General features: G+C 49.3%; 1 protein-coding gene across 4 annotated transcripts; it reads right to left on the reverse strand.

Moving 5' to 3' along the window:
• Nucleotides 1-404: 404 nt before the first annotated feature.
• Nucleotides 405-13890, reverse strand: LOC143831646 (uncharacterized). Of its 4 annotated transcripts, none has more exons than XM_077324810.1 (5): nucleotides 13744-13890; nucleotides 11869-11919; nucleotides 11587-11713; nucleotides 6394-6597; nucleotides 405-5118 (listed from the first exon to the last, which is right to left on the reverse strand). In XM_077324810.1, exons 2-5 carry the CDS (start codon nucleotides 11890-11892, stop codon nucleotides 2225-2227), a joined length of 3249 nt encoding a protein of 1082 aa, XP_077180925.1. In that variant the 5' UTR covers nucleotides 11893-11919; nucleotides 13744-13890; the 3' UTR covers nucleotides 405-2224. The 4 variants fall into 4 exon arrangements, with proteins under 4 accessions (XP_077180925.1, XP_077180923.1, XP_077180924.1 ...); XM_077324808.1 differs by lacking the exon at nucleotides 13744-13890 and adding an exon at nucleotides 13096-13680; XM_077324809.1 differs by lacking the exon at nucleotides 13744-13890 and adding an exon at nucleotides 12821-12970.
• Between the last annotated feature and the right edge of the window lie 1989 nt (nucleotides 13891-15879).

Raw genomic sequence — 15879 nt, forward strand, 5'->3', positions numbered from 1 at the left:
TGAGAGGAATTAAGGGATGCGCTCGCCTTATCAGCTAGGTAGACGGATCACCTCGCCTCACCTAATTTTCCTCTTTGGAGCCATGGGCCCTGGATAGCAACAGTAAGTTTCAAATAAAATACTGGCAGTTAGAATGGTATAGTGGTTAGAGCAGGCTTCTCCACCAGGGTTTCATCAAAACCCGGGTTTTCTTGGCACCCCTGGAAGGGTTTCCCAAATGGGTGGCAGTTAATTAATGTTTGATATATTTTTAACTTTGTTAAACATTTAGTGCAGGGGTAGTCAAACTGCGGCCCTCCAGATGTCCATGGACTACAATTCCCAGGAGCCCCTGCCAGCATTTGCTGGCAGGGTCTCCTGGGAATTGTAGTCCATGGACATCTGGAGGGCCGCAGTTTGACTACCCCTGATTTAGTGGGTGATATGACGATAGATCAGCCGTTCTCAGCTTTTTTACCGTTAAGAACCCCCTGAAACATTCTTCTGTCTTTGAGAAACCCCAGAAGTGGCACAACTATGCAGAATATGGTTGGGCGTACACACCCATCTGGGACCCCCTCCTCTTCCCACACCCTCCAGATCAATCACTGGCCACTAGGGAGGGGCAGAGAGAGGGGGATGTCAACATGACCATATATGGTCATATCACCCAATGAATGTTTAACAAATTAAAAACATTACTTAAAATTAATTAAAGGTAAAGGTATCCCCTGTGCAAGCACCGAGTCATGTCTGACCCTTGGGGTGACGCCCTCTAGCGTTTTCATGGCAGACTCAATACAGGGTGGTTTGCCAGTGCCTTCCCCAGTCATTACCGCTTACCCCCCAGCAGCAAGCTGGGTACTCATTTTACCGACCTCGGAAGGATGGAAGGCTGAGTCAACCTTGAGCCGGCTGCTGGGATTGAACTCCCAGCCTCATGGGCAAAGCTTTCAGACGGCTGCCTTACCACTCTGCGCCACAAGAGGCTCATTAAAATTAATTAACTCCTATCCATTAAGGAAACCCTTTCAGGGCTGTCAAGAAACCCCAGGGTTTCATAAAACCCTGCCGTATATGGTCATGTCAACCTGCTCCCCCCAGCCAATCATGGATGTGGAGGGGTGGAAAGAGGGAGGGGCCCCGGGTGGACATGTACACACCTATTCTTCCTGACCGCATTCTGCATGATTGCGCCACTTCTAGGGCTTTGTGAAGCCTGAAGAACGTTTCGGGTGTCTCAGTGGTATAAAAGGTGAGAAAGGCTGGGTTACAGACCAGGACTGAGGGTCAAATCAACCACTCTGCAGATGCAGCACTATTCTGAAGCAGTGAATTCCTTTTAATAGCGCTGTGCAGGTCCAAATGCCACCATTTTGGGAGAAGTGGCGCCTGCCTTCCTCTAGGTCAGAGGTAGTGGTCCTCCAGATGTGGTCCTCCAGATGTCCAAACAGGGGCTCCAGGGAATTGTAGTCCATGGACATCTGGAGGACCACAGGTTGACTACCCCTGCTCTAGGTTATTTTCTGTACCAATGTGATGGGGGGGGGGGGGTGTCAGCAAATAATGGCCTCCAGTGCCACTCAGGTTAAACAAATGGTGCAGGGGAGAAGGCAGGAACCTTTCCTCCCTCTGTGCAGTAATCCCAACAAGAATTTGGGCCCCCACAGCACTATTCAAAGGAATTCCCCAGTGGGTGCTTCAAAAGAGTAGTGTGCCCCCTAAGGACAGAGTCCCACCTAATTTGGCCCACAAGTGACCTGGACTCCCAATTCCTTTGCAGCCAGACAGCTCACTGGAACATCTCGGCTCATGCACTCTCCCTGCCTACTCCAGCCTGAAGGGGTTTTGTGAGATTAAGGCATGCAGCCCTGAGCTAAACTAGCAGGTTTATGTAAGCAGAACTACTATTCCACGGCCAGAAGGACATCCTTTTCCTGCTTTAAGACAATGGGTGTTTTGAGGCTGCACAGGTAGAGATACTCTTTGTGAGGTAGTTCATTGCCTTTCCTTTTGTGAAGATCACAGCACCTGACGAAGTGGCCTGTAGCCCACCAAAACGTACACTGGAATAACATTTTGTTAATTCTTTAAGATGCCACAAAACGCCTGTTTGTTTTTTGTCACAATGACTAATCTGGCTACCCCTCTGGAACATGCAAATATTTCTATGCTGGTAGAGTCTTGAAGCACCTTGTATAGGCAGCCAGGGACTGTCCCACTAAGTCACGGGGAAGAACAAGACTTAAACAATCTGATGGGACTGATCCACTTTGGGGGCTGCCGAGGAGTCCTCTTTGAAATGTCTCTCCACGTGTTTGGTGAGGGATGCCTTTGTTTTGTAATCTTTGCCGCATTCGATGCATTTAAATGGCCTCTCTCCTGTGTGGGTTCTCAGGTGATTCTTCAGAATGCTGCTGGTGGTGAGTCTTTTGTCACAATAAGGGCAGCTGAAAGGTTTCTTGTGGACCTTCTGGTGTTTATCAAGGCTCCCCTTGGACTTGAAACGTTTCCCACATTCGGTGCACAGGTAGGGACGGAGGTCCGAATGAGTTAGCTGGTGCCTGATGAGGTTTTTGGTTTCACGGAATCTTTTCCCACACTCCTGGCACTGATAGGGCCTCTCGGACGTGTGGGTTCTCTCGTGCCTTTTGAGGGAATATCCGTCTCTGCAAGACTTCCCACAGTGAGAACATGAATACTTCTGCTTGCCCGTTGAGACGTCTCGAAGATCAGAGTGGGCTGAGCTGTCCTTGCGGGGTTGGTCACGGTTTAATCCGTGAATGGAATTGTCTCCTATGGAAATGTTCTGATATTCAGGAAGGGTCAAACTATCTGTGACGCCTTCCCTCTTCTCAGGTGATTCTTGGAGGCCGTCTTCCATAGAAACTCCTGGCTGCCTAGGGCAGACCAGATTGTCAGTCCCTTCGTGGACATTTCCTTCTTCATGGCTACCCTGGTCTTTAATGACCCCTGAGTGATCCCTGGAGGTTTCACCACCATCTAAACCTTTCATGGAACGTTCCTGTAAGTGGGTGTTCTGATGCTTAGAGAGAATGTCATTCTCAGCTCTCTTGGAGAATTCAGCAGGGGATTCCTTCCCATCGAACCCTTTAGAGGAATCTTCTTCCATGTGGACTCTCGGACATTTGGCGGGTGGGGAACCATCCACACTCCGAGAACATTCGCCGGGGGCTTCCTCCTCATGGTGCCCAGAGAGCGTCGAACTGTCAGACCAGTTGTTGGAGTTCTCATCCGTGTCACTAGCTGGGTCTTTCGCCAGGGCGGAGCCACCCAGCAGACCCTTCCCGTGGCTGGAAGGACGCCTCAGGCTTCCATTCAAATGCCCGTCCTGATGTCTACAGAAGGAGTACTTGGTCCCAAAAGCTTTCCCGCACACGGAGCACTGGTAGGACCTGGTCTCCATGTGGATACGCTTGTGCCGGTTGAGGGAATGCTTGGTCCTGAAGACTTTCGAGCAGAAAAGGCATTTCTGGGCCTGCCCTTCCACGTGGATTTCCTGATGGTGAGTGAGGAGGTACCTGTAGGCGAAGGCTTTCCCACAGACGCCGCACTGATAAGGCCTGCCCATGACGTGCAACTGCACATGCCTCGAGAGGGATGTCTTTGCGGCAAACCCTTTTCCGCAGTAAGGGCATTTATGCAGGCAGGTTTTCCCTTTTGCGTGGGTTGCTTCGTGGTGGAGCAGCGTGTACCTGTAGGTGAAGGTTTCCCCACAGATGGCGCATTTATGGGGCCGGCTGTCCGCGTGAACCCGCTGGTGCCTGTTGAGATTATATTGGGTTGCATAGATTTTCCCGCAGCTACGGCACTGATAGGGATTTCCTTTCATCTGCCCTTCCTCTGGGCCACCATGGGGTAGCTTGCCTTCCTCAACGGCGTCCTGGCCGTCAGCGTTGTCAGATGTTTCTGCTTTAGTGTGCATGTTCCGATGATTAGCAAAGCATCGACTGTCCCGGAAGATCTTCCCACAGTCGGGACAGGTGTGGAGAGTTTCTTCCGTTTCGGCCACTGGCTGGGTTAAACCTGCCCCAAGGGCTTTCCCGCCAGCAGACTCTGTGCCGCCTGGCATTTCTACCTGATTCTCTGCTCCTCCCTTTAAGACGTCCCCTTTGTCTGGCTGTTGAGAATGTTGCTTCATGTGCTTCCTCTGATGATTCAAAAAACATCTTTCAGCCTTGAAGCCCTTTCCACAATCCAGGCATGTGTGGACATATTCCTCCACGTCACTGCTCTCCTGGCCCAGGTAACCGTGAGGTGTCTGCTCTTTGGGGATGCACGAATGATTGGCCAGCGTTCTGATATCTGCAAAGTTCATCTTACAATCGGGGCACTTGTAAGGAGTTTCCTTCGTGTGCAGCGCCTGATGTCTGATCAGGGACACTTGATCCTGATAGCATTTCCCACAGTCCAGACACTGGTGGAAACTTTCCCCCCCATGGATCATCGAACGGTGCAGACGGAGATCGCCCTCTCCCAGGAAGCCTTTCCCACAGTCAGGGCAATTGGAGAGATGGGCACCTGAGTGGACTGTCATCAGATGCTTGACCAGGTAACGCTCTTCTAAGTAGCTTCTGTCACACGCAGGACACTGGTAGGCCGTCTCATTGGCGTGACTCCTCCGATGCTGGGTGAAAGAGGCGTTGGTCACGAAACTTTCCCCACACTCAGGGCATTCGTAGGGTTCCCTTCCTGAATGGGACGTTTTCAAGTGTTTCCTCGCGCGCGTTCCACGGTTGGATTTTTCACGGGCGTTTTTCCTGCGGGGCGGCCATTCGTAGGGTTTTGCCCCATCGTGGATGGTTGCTAAATGCCTCTTGAGCGATGATTTCCTGTTAAAGCTGTTGCCACATTGAGGGCACACGAACAGGTTCTTCCCCGGATCGGCTCCCCGCTTCCCCTTTCTGCTCTTAACGAGTCCCCGGTCTTTTTCTCTGGTCCAACAGCGTGGCATCCTCATGCCACCTTGCGGCTGTCCCAGCTGCTCGTTCTGCCAAGGCTCGCGGCCTTCTTGCTGCCCCACACATGAGCCCAACAAAGACGCCCGGGGCTTGGTGACCCGGAGGCATTCCTGTTTCACGTTCTTCTCCTCCTCTTTCTCACTGGAGGATTCGTTATCTGCCGGCATAAGGATAGAAAGAAATCAGGCTAAGGGCGTAGAAGACCACAGTAAAGGGCTCAGTCGCAAAAATGTCTTAAGGAAACGGATGGCATACAAGCCTTACATTGGCCGCCTTACACCACCGGTTCCACCCCGCCCCAATCCCATGCCTCAACAAGAACCTTCACTTCTTCATCCACTACAGCTGCAAATGTTTCAGCTTGACCCAGCCTTTACAAGTGATCATTTATTCAGGCGTACTTCTTGTGTGTTCTCTGTACTGTCCTGCTGAATCTGCTTGGTGTAGTGTTAGGAGAGTGGACTTCTAATCTGGCAAGCCACGTTTGATTCCCCACTCCTCCCTCACAGGGAACTAGCTGGGTGACCTTGGGCTCGCCACAGCCCTGATAAAGCTGTTCTGACCGAGCAGTAATCTCAGGGCTCTCTCAGCCTCACCCACCTCACAGGGTGTCTGTTGTGGAGAGAGGAAAGGGAAGGTGACTATAAGCTGCTTTGAGATTCCTTTGGGGAGAGAAAAGCGGCATATAAGAACCAACTCTTGTTCTTAAAGTAATATGGTATTTTTGTCAGTAGATTTTTCAGGTTAAGCCTACCCTGCCTATCTATTAACAGTTGACAGATACTTTCAGCCACTCTGAATCGAGCAATAGCTTTTTGATTGGTCCCCATCAAAGGCTGCCTTTGCCTTGTGACTTCTCCCCACCCCCCTCCCACCTTTACTGTCAATTGAACTCAGAATATAAATTCAACGGTTTTCAATAGAGACTCCATAGCATCTGACGAAGGGAAGCTCAGTCACAAAACTGGTATTGGAATAGCTGTTCATCGCAAGGGTCCTGCTGTTTAACCCTGCCTGTGTGTGTCAACTATGATAGCCAACTACATGGATAAAAAAATGTCCTGGATATTTAATAATGGCTTAGCAGGGTGTTATTTACCTCCATGCCACAAAAAGCTCCAGCTACCCACTTCCACACATAAAGCCTCTTTGACCATTTCCGCACTGGGAACTTCACTGCCCTGGCTCCTGTGCGGGGCAACCTGCTCCAATTTAAACTCCAGCCTGCAGCCCCATGGGAAGCCTCCAGGGCAGAAACGGTCCTTGACAGGGATATTTTTCTGCAGGGCTGTTGGCAACCTGTCTAATTCACTGCACATCAAGCTCCCCCCTCCACCAATGCCCTGGAAAGGCATTCTACAGGATCCAAATACACAACTGGGTCGGATGCTACCAGCACTGTATCTCCGACCGGAATGCGAGTTCTCCTGACCTGAACTGGATGAATCCGAACTGGGCACGTGGATGGGGCTGCGGTAGGAATTCCATCCCGTCAGCTGCAGTTTAACCAGATTCTCCTCGGTGTTTTCGTCAGATTTCTGGGCTTCTGGGGTCCAGGCCTGTTGGTCTTGCTCAAGACGGGCCAGCAGTTCAGATTTTTGGATGGGAAATTCCGGTTGGAGTTGAAGGGGAGGGGCTGAAAGAGAAGGAAAAGAAGTGAATGACTAATTGACCCATTCCTCTGCGCAAACTATAAGTAAATCTAAAAATGGGGAAGCAATTCTCTCTGCAAGTGAGTGTTCATTTTTCTTTTCTAAGTAGTCACCCATTATCTCCATTAAAAAGCAACTTGAAATGTTTTGCAGCTTTAAGCAATTCTTGTAGGAACTCGCCATAAACACAATTTAAAGAAATCTGATTTGGCTTTGCATATTCAGCAAATTTGCATCAAAGAATCAACATATAACCGATCAGACTGATCTATTAAAATCTTTTGGTCAATTTCATGTAGTAATTAATCAGCATGGTGTAGTGATTAATAGCTGTGGCCTCTAATCTGGCGAGCCGGGTTTGATTCCGCACTCCCCCAAGTGTAGCCAACCTGTGGTTCTGCAAACGTTCATGGACTACAATTCCCATGAGCTACTGCCAGCATTTGATGGCAGGGGCTCATGGGTATTGTAGTCCATGAACATCTGTAGGACCACAGGTTGACTACCCCTGCTCTACAGCACTGATAAAGCTGTTTGGACCAAGCATCCTCTCAGCCTCACCTCCCTCACGGTGCCTGCTGTGGGAGAGAGGAAAGGGAAGGCAGTCCTAGTCTCCTTTTATCATGCCATAGAATACATGAAACAGAAGAAGAAGAATTGGTTCTTATATGTTGCTTTTCTTTACCTGAAGGAGTCTCAAAGTGGCTTACAGTCACCTTTCCTCCCCCCACAACAGACACCCTGTGAGGGAGGTGAGGCTGAGAAAGCCCTGATATTCCTGCTCGGTCAGAGCAGTTGTCTCAGTGCCGTGGTGAGCCCAAGGTCACCCAGCTGGCTGCATGTGGGGGAGCACAGATTCAAACCCGGCTCGCCAGATTAGAAGTCGGCATTCCTAACCACTACACCCAGCTGGCTCAGTGAACAGAACTGATCAAGAAGGTGTTTGAATAAAGCAATAGGATTTTATTAAAATTGTTCAAGATTGTATTCTTACAAAGCTGGAGTCTTAATTTCCTTGCAGACTGGCTTCCCATCTCAAGAGTAATAAACCTAGTGATCTTCCAGACATCTTTGACTGAGCAACCAAGCACTCATTTAGCACAACGCCAACATGGTTTAGTGAATTGGCAAAACTTGTATGGCAAAACATTGAGTTATCAGGGACCTCAGTCATACTCCCTCTCTATCTCGGCCTAACCTACCTCACAGGATTGTTGTGAGGGTGGACAGAAGCCTGTATGATGCCCAGGAGCTCCTTGAAGGCAGAGCGAGGCAGAAATCAAAATTTTAGACAGTACTTAATTCTTTCGGGATCTACATGGGACACTGCCTGCTTTTTCTACGAAAAATAAGACTAGCAGGCACGACATTATTGTTAAAGAACAGGGCAGGAGGCTATTAAAAGGCGCTGCTTATATAATAATATCATAGCTCACAAAGGTTTATTTACTGCAACATTTACTTCCTAGCCTCCAAGTAAGAGGAAGAAAAGTTAGTTTTTATATCCTACTTTTCATGGTCCAAAGGACTCTCAAAGTGGCTTACAATTGCCTTCCCTTCCTCTCCCCACAACAGACATCCTTTGAGGTAGGTGGGCCTTGGAGAGCTCTGACAAGACTGCTTGGTGAGAACAGTACTATCAGAGCTGTGACAAGCCCAAGGTGACCCAGATGGCTGCATGGGGAGGAAGAATCAAGCTGCTGCTCTTAACCGCTACACTAAGCTGGCTCCCCAAGACAGCTCACAATGCAACAAACTACAAGGCCACTGGATAATTACTTGTTAAAGCTACAAAATAAACAACAGGGAACTCTTGAGAGTTACTGGACCTAGATAGTCAAGGCAGGCCTAATTCTGTCAGATCTTGAAACTAAGCAGGGTTGGCCCTGGCTAGCAATCGGAAGGACAACCTCCAAGGAATAACAGGGATGTGATGTGGGGGACAAGCAATGACAAGCCACCTCTGAACTTCTCTTGCCTGGTAGCCAGACAATCTTAGGATCCCTGGCTATGCAACACCCGTGTCACATGATAAATCAATCTTAAGAGTCAGAACCATTAGAGTTGGAAGGGACTTCTTATCAGTGTAATTTGCCTATCAAGGACAAAACAAGAGCCTGCGGAACACCCTGCCACCCCTCTAGTTGACCCTTTAATATCAGTCGATCTGCAACCCAGTGCGGGCGGGTCAGCAGAGGTATGTCCAACGTCTCCCAGCCGCTGTCCACAGTGCCAAGCTGTACTGCAAAAATGCAATGTACATAACATCCACCCCTCTGCTGTACTGCAGGACGCAGCCTCAAGGGCCTAATCATGTCCCTGCAAGGGTCTCTCTGGCCTCGCGACCGACAGGCAGGCAGAAGCAGGGCATGACTAAGGCTGGCATGCCAACCAACCCCGCCACTCAAATATTCTCAAGAATCGGCTATTACGTGACTGCTGCTGAATATGTAGCGTTTTGTATCTTAGTAGCTGTTTTTTGTTTTTCAAAGTACTACCATCAAGTTCGTAGAACCTGAAATAACAAGTATGGTCAAGGGTAGGAGAATATTGAATATAAATCTCAGTTAAAAGCCCCCTTTCCCCTATAAGCAAAATGGGAGGGCCACTGCTAGTCTCCTATCCCACTCTTCTGTGTTTGAGCTGTTGTTTTGTTTGTTTTTTAAATTAAACACAAACCTACCCTAAAAGGACCTTATATTCAAGATGGAATCAGCATTTTTAACTATTTTCAGAAGCCCTGTTGGGACCTTGCTGCAAAATCTGCAGCACTTCCACAGCATAGACATAGACACAGTATTTTGATGCTTCGCAATCATAAAGGTCTAATAAATAATCCTTAGCATTTGTGTAACACATTCAGGTATTCAAAGCCTTGACGTAATCCTTACAACTCCGAGTTATCACCCAGTTTTGCAGATTGCAGAGGCCAACTGTGAAAAGCCACCTAATGGCAGACACAAGAGTCAGACCCAGGCCATGGGAATGCTGGGAACTGTAGTTCCCCTTGTGCCAAGGAGGCATAAAGTTAGAATTGCTTAATGCTGCTTTAATTGACACGGAATCCCCCAAAGGATCTTGGGAGCTTGCCTGGATAAAGATATTTAGAATTCCATCTTAAAGCTCCCAGATTCCCATGGAGACAGTCAATTAAACCAGTTTTAGCCAGTGGTGTGAATTTGAGTTGCCAATTGCCTGTAGAAAGAAATGTCCTCTCCCTCTATTAGAGGGTTAAAGGTAAAGGTATCCCCTGTGCAAGAACTGAGTCATGTCTGACCCTTGGGGTGACGCCCTCTAGCGTTCTCATGGCAGACTCAATACGGGGTGGTTTGCCAGTGCCTTCCCCGGTCATTACCGTTTACCCCCCAGCAAGCTGGGTACTCATTTTACCGACCTCGGAAGGATGGAAAGCTGAGTCAACCTTGAGCCAGCTGCTGGGATTGAACTCCCAGCCTCATGGGCAGAGCTTTAGACTGCATGTCTGCTGCCTTACCACTCTGTGCCACAAGAGGCTCTTATTAGAGGGTTACTGAGGGGGTATTTAGCTCTGTGCCATTAAAAGCTTCAGCTGCCCATTTTAACACATTAGGGTCTGGGACCAATATACCTGAAGGACTGCCTACTCCCTTATGAACCTACCCAGGTTCTATGGTAATTTTCAGAGGTTCTGCTTCCGAGAACAGGCAAGTGGCAACCTGGGACATGGCCTTCTCAGTTGTGGCATCAAACCTCTGAAACTCATCCTCCAGGGAGATTTCTCTATTCCCTTCCATTGTCATCTTCTGCCAGTGGGTAAACATTCTACACAATTATTTTTATTGGTTGTCATTGGTTTTTAAGATGTGATGTCATTATGCATATTTTAATTTGTTGTCCACCTTGGTGGCCCTTAATTAAGAGCAGAAGGGTAGGGTATACATTTTGTACAATAAATTACATAAAAATTCAGCCTCTGTTAAAGGAACAGGGCATTTCCCGACCCTCTCCAACCTGTTAGCAATCCTAACATAGATATGCCTTAAGGTAAAGGTATCCCCTGTGCAAGCACCGAGTCATACCGACCCCGGAAGGATGGAAGGCTGAGTCAACCTTGAGCCGGCTGCTGGGATTGAACTCCCAACCTCATGGGCAGACAGATTCAGACAGCATATCGCTGCCTTACCACTCTGCGCCACAAGAGGCGCACTAAGATATGCCTTAGTGGAATCTTAACTCTGGTTTTTTCATCAGTAATATAATTCCCCAGAGGTCTTGGGAAAGACAAAAAAGAACATTGGGGACTGTAAAAGAAATGCAGAAGACTGACTCAAGGAGTTAGGTGATATGCCCCAATTCTCCTCTGTACCTTTTCCATGAGAAGCCATGTGCCTATTCCCTTGCCTTTGCGGCCGAATGTATTTGTCTTTAATAAGGACAAGCAACGAAAGCAATAGCAGAGACTCAGCAGCCAAGTCTGGGGGGACCTGGGATGTGCTCTGCCTCCCTAAAATAACTAAAATAAATAAAAGGTTTATTCTAGGCATGAGCTTTCGAGTGCATGCACTCGAAAGCTCATGCCTTGAATAAATCTTTGTTGGACTTCAAGATGCTACTGGACTCAATTTTTGCTGTGCTACTTCAGACCAACATGGCGACCTGCTTGAATCTGCCTCCCAAAGGTAGTTATGCCAGGTTAGCACCCCGTGCAAGACCCCTGTTGCATATATTATTTATTTATTTAGCATTTAACTTCTATCCCGCCATTCCTGTTGACTGGCTCATGGTGGCTAACAAATTACAAAGTAAACCCACGCGAAAACCCCTTAACACATAAAACAGTCCAAGTTGTTCCCATCTCATCCAGCTGACACAGACATGTAACAGCTCATGGGGGTGGTCATGGCTAACCAAGCGAAACTGCAGGTTTACATCTGTTACGACTTCATAATATATCTGTCAGTCTCAAAACCCCGGAAGAATGGGCTTCCCCTCACCCATGGAGAGGAGTGTCTTGTAGCTCTCCTGCATGACATCCTGGTAGAGGCTTCCGTGATCTGGGGCCAGGAAAGCCCTTTGCCCCTTAGCGGAAGCAGCAATCACCTCCTGGTAGGCTTCCAGGACCTGAAAGGAGGAAGACAAACCTCAGCAATTCACTCAACAGTGCCTGAGGCCTATAAGTTGAATGCAGGCATTTTTACTCCCCACCCCACCCCCTGCCTTTCAACACAACTTTGCCAAGGAAAGGATGGGGGGGGGGGAGAAATCAACTGATTTACCTGAGCTGACTCGGTTTTGGCCATGTTGGGCTGCTCTCACATGGGTCTGACCTGGAAAGTGAGAAGAACCGATGCAAACATTCATCATTTTTTTTAAAAGTCAAGCTTCTGGACACACAAGATCTAGCCCTGTTGGAAAGTTGACCATGACACTCAGACCAGCTCAATCCCTTTTCTTATCTGTACTTGAACTGTATGAAGAACGGGGATTTCCTTAGAGCAGGGGTAGTCGACCTGTGGTCCTCCAGATGTCCATGGACTACAATTCCCATGAGCCCCTGCCAACATTTGCTGGCAGGGGCTCATGGGAATTGTAGTCCATGGACATCTGGAGGACCACAGGGTGACAACCCCTGCCTTAGAGGACCCCCCCACACACACTTTCAAATCCCTTTTCCAACCCAACCCCCCCTTTCCTGAAATCCTTGACATAACCCCTTAGTCCTCATCCGCAACTGAAACAAAGGCCCCTCCCATTTATTGCTTTCCTCACCCTAAATTTAGACTGTAAACTACTTGGGGCAGGGGCCTGCATTTTGCTTACCATGCATATCACCAGTGTATAAACAATAGCGGCCACCACCATCTCCCAATAAACTATCCAGCATATTGCGGGGCCACCCCCTCCCATTATCTTCTCTACCTCGGGCAAAGACCTGAGATCAGAATCAAGGCTCTTCCGGGAAGGCTAGAGGAGGGCTGCTGAGCATGTGCAGAGTGCCTCCCGCCTCACTGAGGCGACCCACCGGGGCTCAACGCACAAGGCCATTTCCAAAACGGAGATCCTGGTCTCCAGCCAGACTTATTTAATTGCCAAGTTGAATTCCATGAGAAGCCCACACATTTGGGGGCGTCAGGGGACATTTGGGGGCGTCAGCTGGCGACAGCCTCTGAATCCCACAGCACTTGAGAAAAAAAACACACACACACACAATACAAACACACAAAATACCTCCCGCCTTTAGGAATTAACGACCGCCTGCAGGAAAAGTTGCAACGCTCCGGGCTGCCCAGGAATTGCCCTGTCCACTTTTTGCAAAGCCCCTTTTTATTTACACGCTCTCCCCGCTCCTCGCCGGAGCCGGATCCTTCCCTCTGGCCTCATTCGACGGAGCTTTCTTTCCTCTCTCTCTCTCTCTCCCCCCCCCCCTTCCTTCCTTCCGTTCCGAGACATGATAGGGAGCCGGCCCCCTTCCCCGTCCATCCCCCACCCCTTGCAGCCATTACCTGGATCTCCGACTGAGGAATGAATGGCCGCAGAGGCAGCCGGATCAGCCCCCCGCGCCGAACTTCTGCCCACCCGGCAAGGGGCGCACAAAGAAAACACAGCCCTCTCCCTCTCTCCCCCCCCCCTTTGCAAAAAAAAAAAAAGGGAAAGAGAGAGAAAGAAATCAAGCTCGGAGGAGGAGCCGGATCGCGGCTCACAATGGAGGCGGCGGCAGCATCTGAACTTAACAGCTCAGCCCCCAACCCCCGGCTGGGGAGGGACGAGAAAGCCGAGCCGCGGCCCCTCCCTCCCTCCATCAGAGGCAGGCAGAGACCCCTGGCGGCGGGAGATAAGACAGCCGCCTCCGGCCCCCCATCTCCTGCCCTCGCGGAAGGCCGAGTCCCCGCACAAAAGGTGCTCCCGCGCGGCACTGGGGGCGCTCCGCCCTGGGGGTGCCCTGGCAGGGAGGCGATCGGCCCTTGCGCCTTCCCGCGTTGCAAAAGGCGATCACTCTCCAGTTTGCTCGGCGCATGCACACACACACACACACACGCACGCTCACACCAGCGGAGAACAATGCAAGGCCGGGCCCACAAACTGGTGCGAGACCACCGCTGTGCCAATACTTGTCCCAAGCTTTTGTCCCGCAGGCGCCGCGAAGCGCTTACAAACGCCCTGCGGCCCGTGGCCCTGGAGCCCTCGCGCGACAGCAAATCAGTTTCTGGCACTGAGTGGAAATCCGCGCGCGCGCGCGCGCACTCCAAAAAATCTTGGCTTTGGCCACAATCGCGATCCACAAGAGAGGCTGTACATGGATGCCGACATGGAAGGCCCACCCCCCCCTCTAGAAAGGCAGCCGTATGAAATGGCGTCCGGGGGCCGTGGATGTGGAATAGAGACCACGGTGGGGGAAGGCACAAAGTTGGACTGCGCATTTAGATCCCGCTTGAAACATAAAACCCCACAGAGATGGATGGGCAAGGCTGCAGGACTTGAGGTTTTGGAGTCGCCTTAGTAAAAAAAAAAAAGTGGGAGGGGAATAGGTCTCTGCACTGAGGAGGTTACAATCTGAATCTCAACCATGAGGGAAGCAAGGGAGAAGGGAGGCCTAAAGGGAAAGAATATTATGTATTTATTTGATTTATAGACTGGTCCCTCCAGTCAGGCCTGGAGAGGTGCACATCAGTTGTCAATATAATATGATAAAATCATAAAACAATCTCCTCAGTGCTCCACTAGAATTCATTAGTAAGATGAAGATGGGCAATTGCAGACTTAATGGGGATGAAAACAAAAGAGTCCAACACCAGATATCATGGGCAAAAATGCTTTTTTTTTTTTTGAGGGGCCAGCTTTCATGTGTTACCTGGCAATGTCCAGCTGATCTCTAGACTACATCTCTATTACAGCTGATCTCTAGACTACCACGATCAATTTCCAAGGACAAAATGGCTGCTTTGGAGGATAAACTCTATGGCAGGCCTTCTCAACCAGGGTTTTATGAAACTCCTGGGGTATCTTGATGACCCTGGAAGGGTTTGCTGAATGGGTGGGAGATAACCACCCAGAGCCCTAGGGAAGGGCGGTATAAAAATCTAAATAAATAAATAATATTGCATACATTTTTTAAATTTGTTAAACAATTATCAGGTCATATGACCATATCTGGTCATGTTGACCTGTTTTTCCCCACCCCCAATGGCCAGTGATGGGCCTGGAAGGGGTGGGAAAGGGAGGGACCTGGGCGGGCATGTCCACAGCTTTGCTCCCCAGCCCTATTCTGTACAATCTTGCCACTTCTGGGGGTTCTCAAAGTCTGAAGAATGTTTCAAGGGTTTCTCAAGGGTAAAAAGGTTGAGAAAGGCTGCACTGTGGCATCATATCCTGCGGAGATCCTTTCCTTTCCCAACCTGGCCCTCCACCCCCAACATCCCATTATTCACCAGCCCAGAATGACAACCCAAGCAATTTGAAGCAGTAGAAAGAGGTGCTGCTAGAGAGACATGGGATTGCCAATGTGGTATAGTGCTTAGAGCAGGGGTAGTCAAACTGCGGCCCTCCAGATGTCCATGGACTACAATTCCCAGGAGCCCCTGCCAGCGAATGCTGGCAGGGGCTCCTGGGAATTGTAGTCCATGGACATCTGGCGGGCCGCAGTTTGACTACCCCTGGCTTAAGAGTGTAGACTGTCAACTCCAGCTTGGGAAATTCATGGAGAGTTGAGGGTGGAATATGGGGAGGAGGACAGAATGCTATAAGTTTATCCTCTGAAGTGGTGGTTTTCACCATGGGAACGGATCTCTTGTCATTTATTATTCCTAGAGAATTTCAGGCCACATCAGGAGTTTGGTGACTCTGTTTGGATCTGAGACAGCCATTCTCAACGGGGACCATATGGCTCCCTGGGAGGGGCTGGCATATTTGAAGAGTGCCACAGATTGAAAAAAATGTGAGAAAGGGAGCACAAAGGAGTTTATGGGGGGGGGGGCTCTGGTAACAACAGGTGAAATATCCTTTTTGTCACATCATTAATTACTAGAAAGTTCGACCTTTGTCAATGTAATCCATTCTTTTGTGTATGCTTGAATTAGTACATTCAAGAGAAAACAACAACGGCGTGTGCTTCTCTTGATCAAACATTCTAGACATGTCTCGCATATATATAAAACAAAGTATGACAAGTTCATTCTTAACTTAGGCCTTTTTAAGCCTAAAAGTAGAGAGCCAGCTTGGTGTAGTGGTTAGGAGTGCGGACTTCTAATCTGGAGAGCCAGGTATGATTCCGGGCTCCTCTCCAACATGCT

This window comes from Paroedura picta, chromosome 3 (genome assembly GCF_049243985.1).
Source record: "Paroedura picta isolate Pp20150507F chromosome 3, Ppicta_v3.0, whole genome shotgun sequence".
In the NCBI taxonomy this organism is placed as follows: Eukaryota; Metazoa; Chordata; class Lepidosauria; order Squamata; family Gekkonidae; genus Paroedura; species Paroedura picta.

Excerpts from the sequence above, each read along its gene's own strand:
- LOC143831646 (XM_077324810.1), bottom strand. The coding sequence starts at position 11,892 with ATGGCCAAAACCGAGTCAGCTCAG. Across the intron at positions 11,714-11,868 it reads CCAAAACCGAGTCAGCTCAG|GTCCTGGAAGCCTACCAGGA; the intron begins GTAAATCAGTTG and ends TCCTCCTTTCAG. Across the intron at positions 5,119-6,393 it reads TTCGGATTCATCCAGTTCAG|ATAACGAATCCTCCAGTGAG; the intron begins GTCAGGAGAACT and ends TTATGCCGGCAG.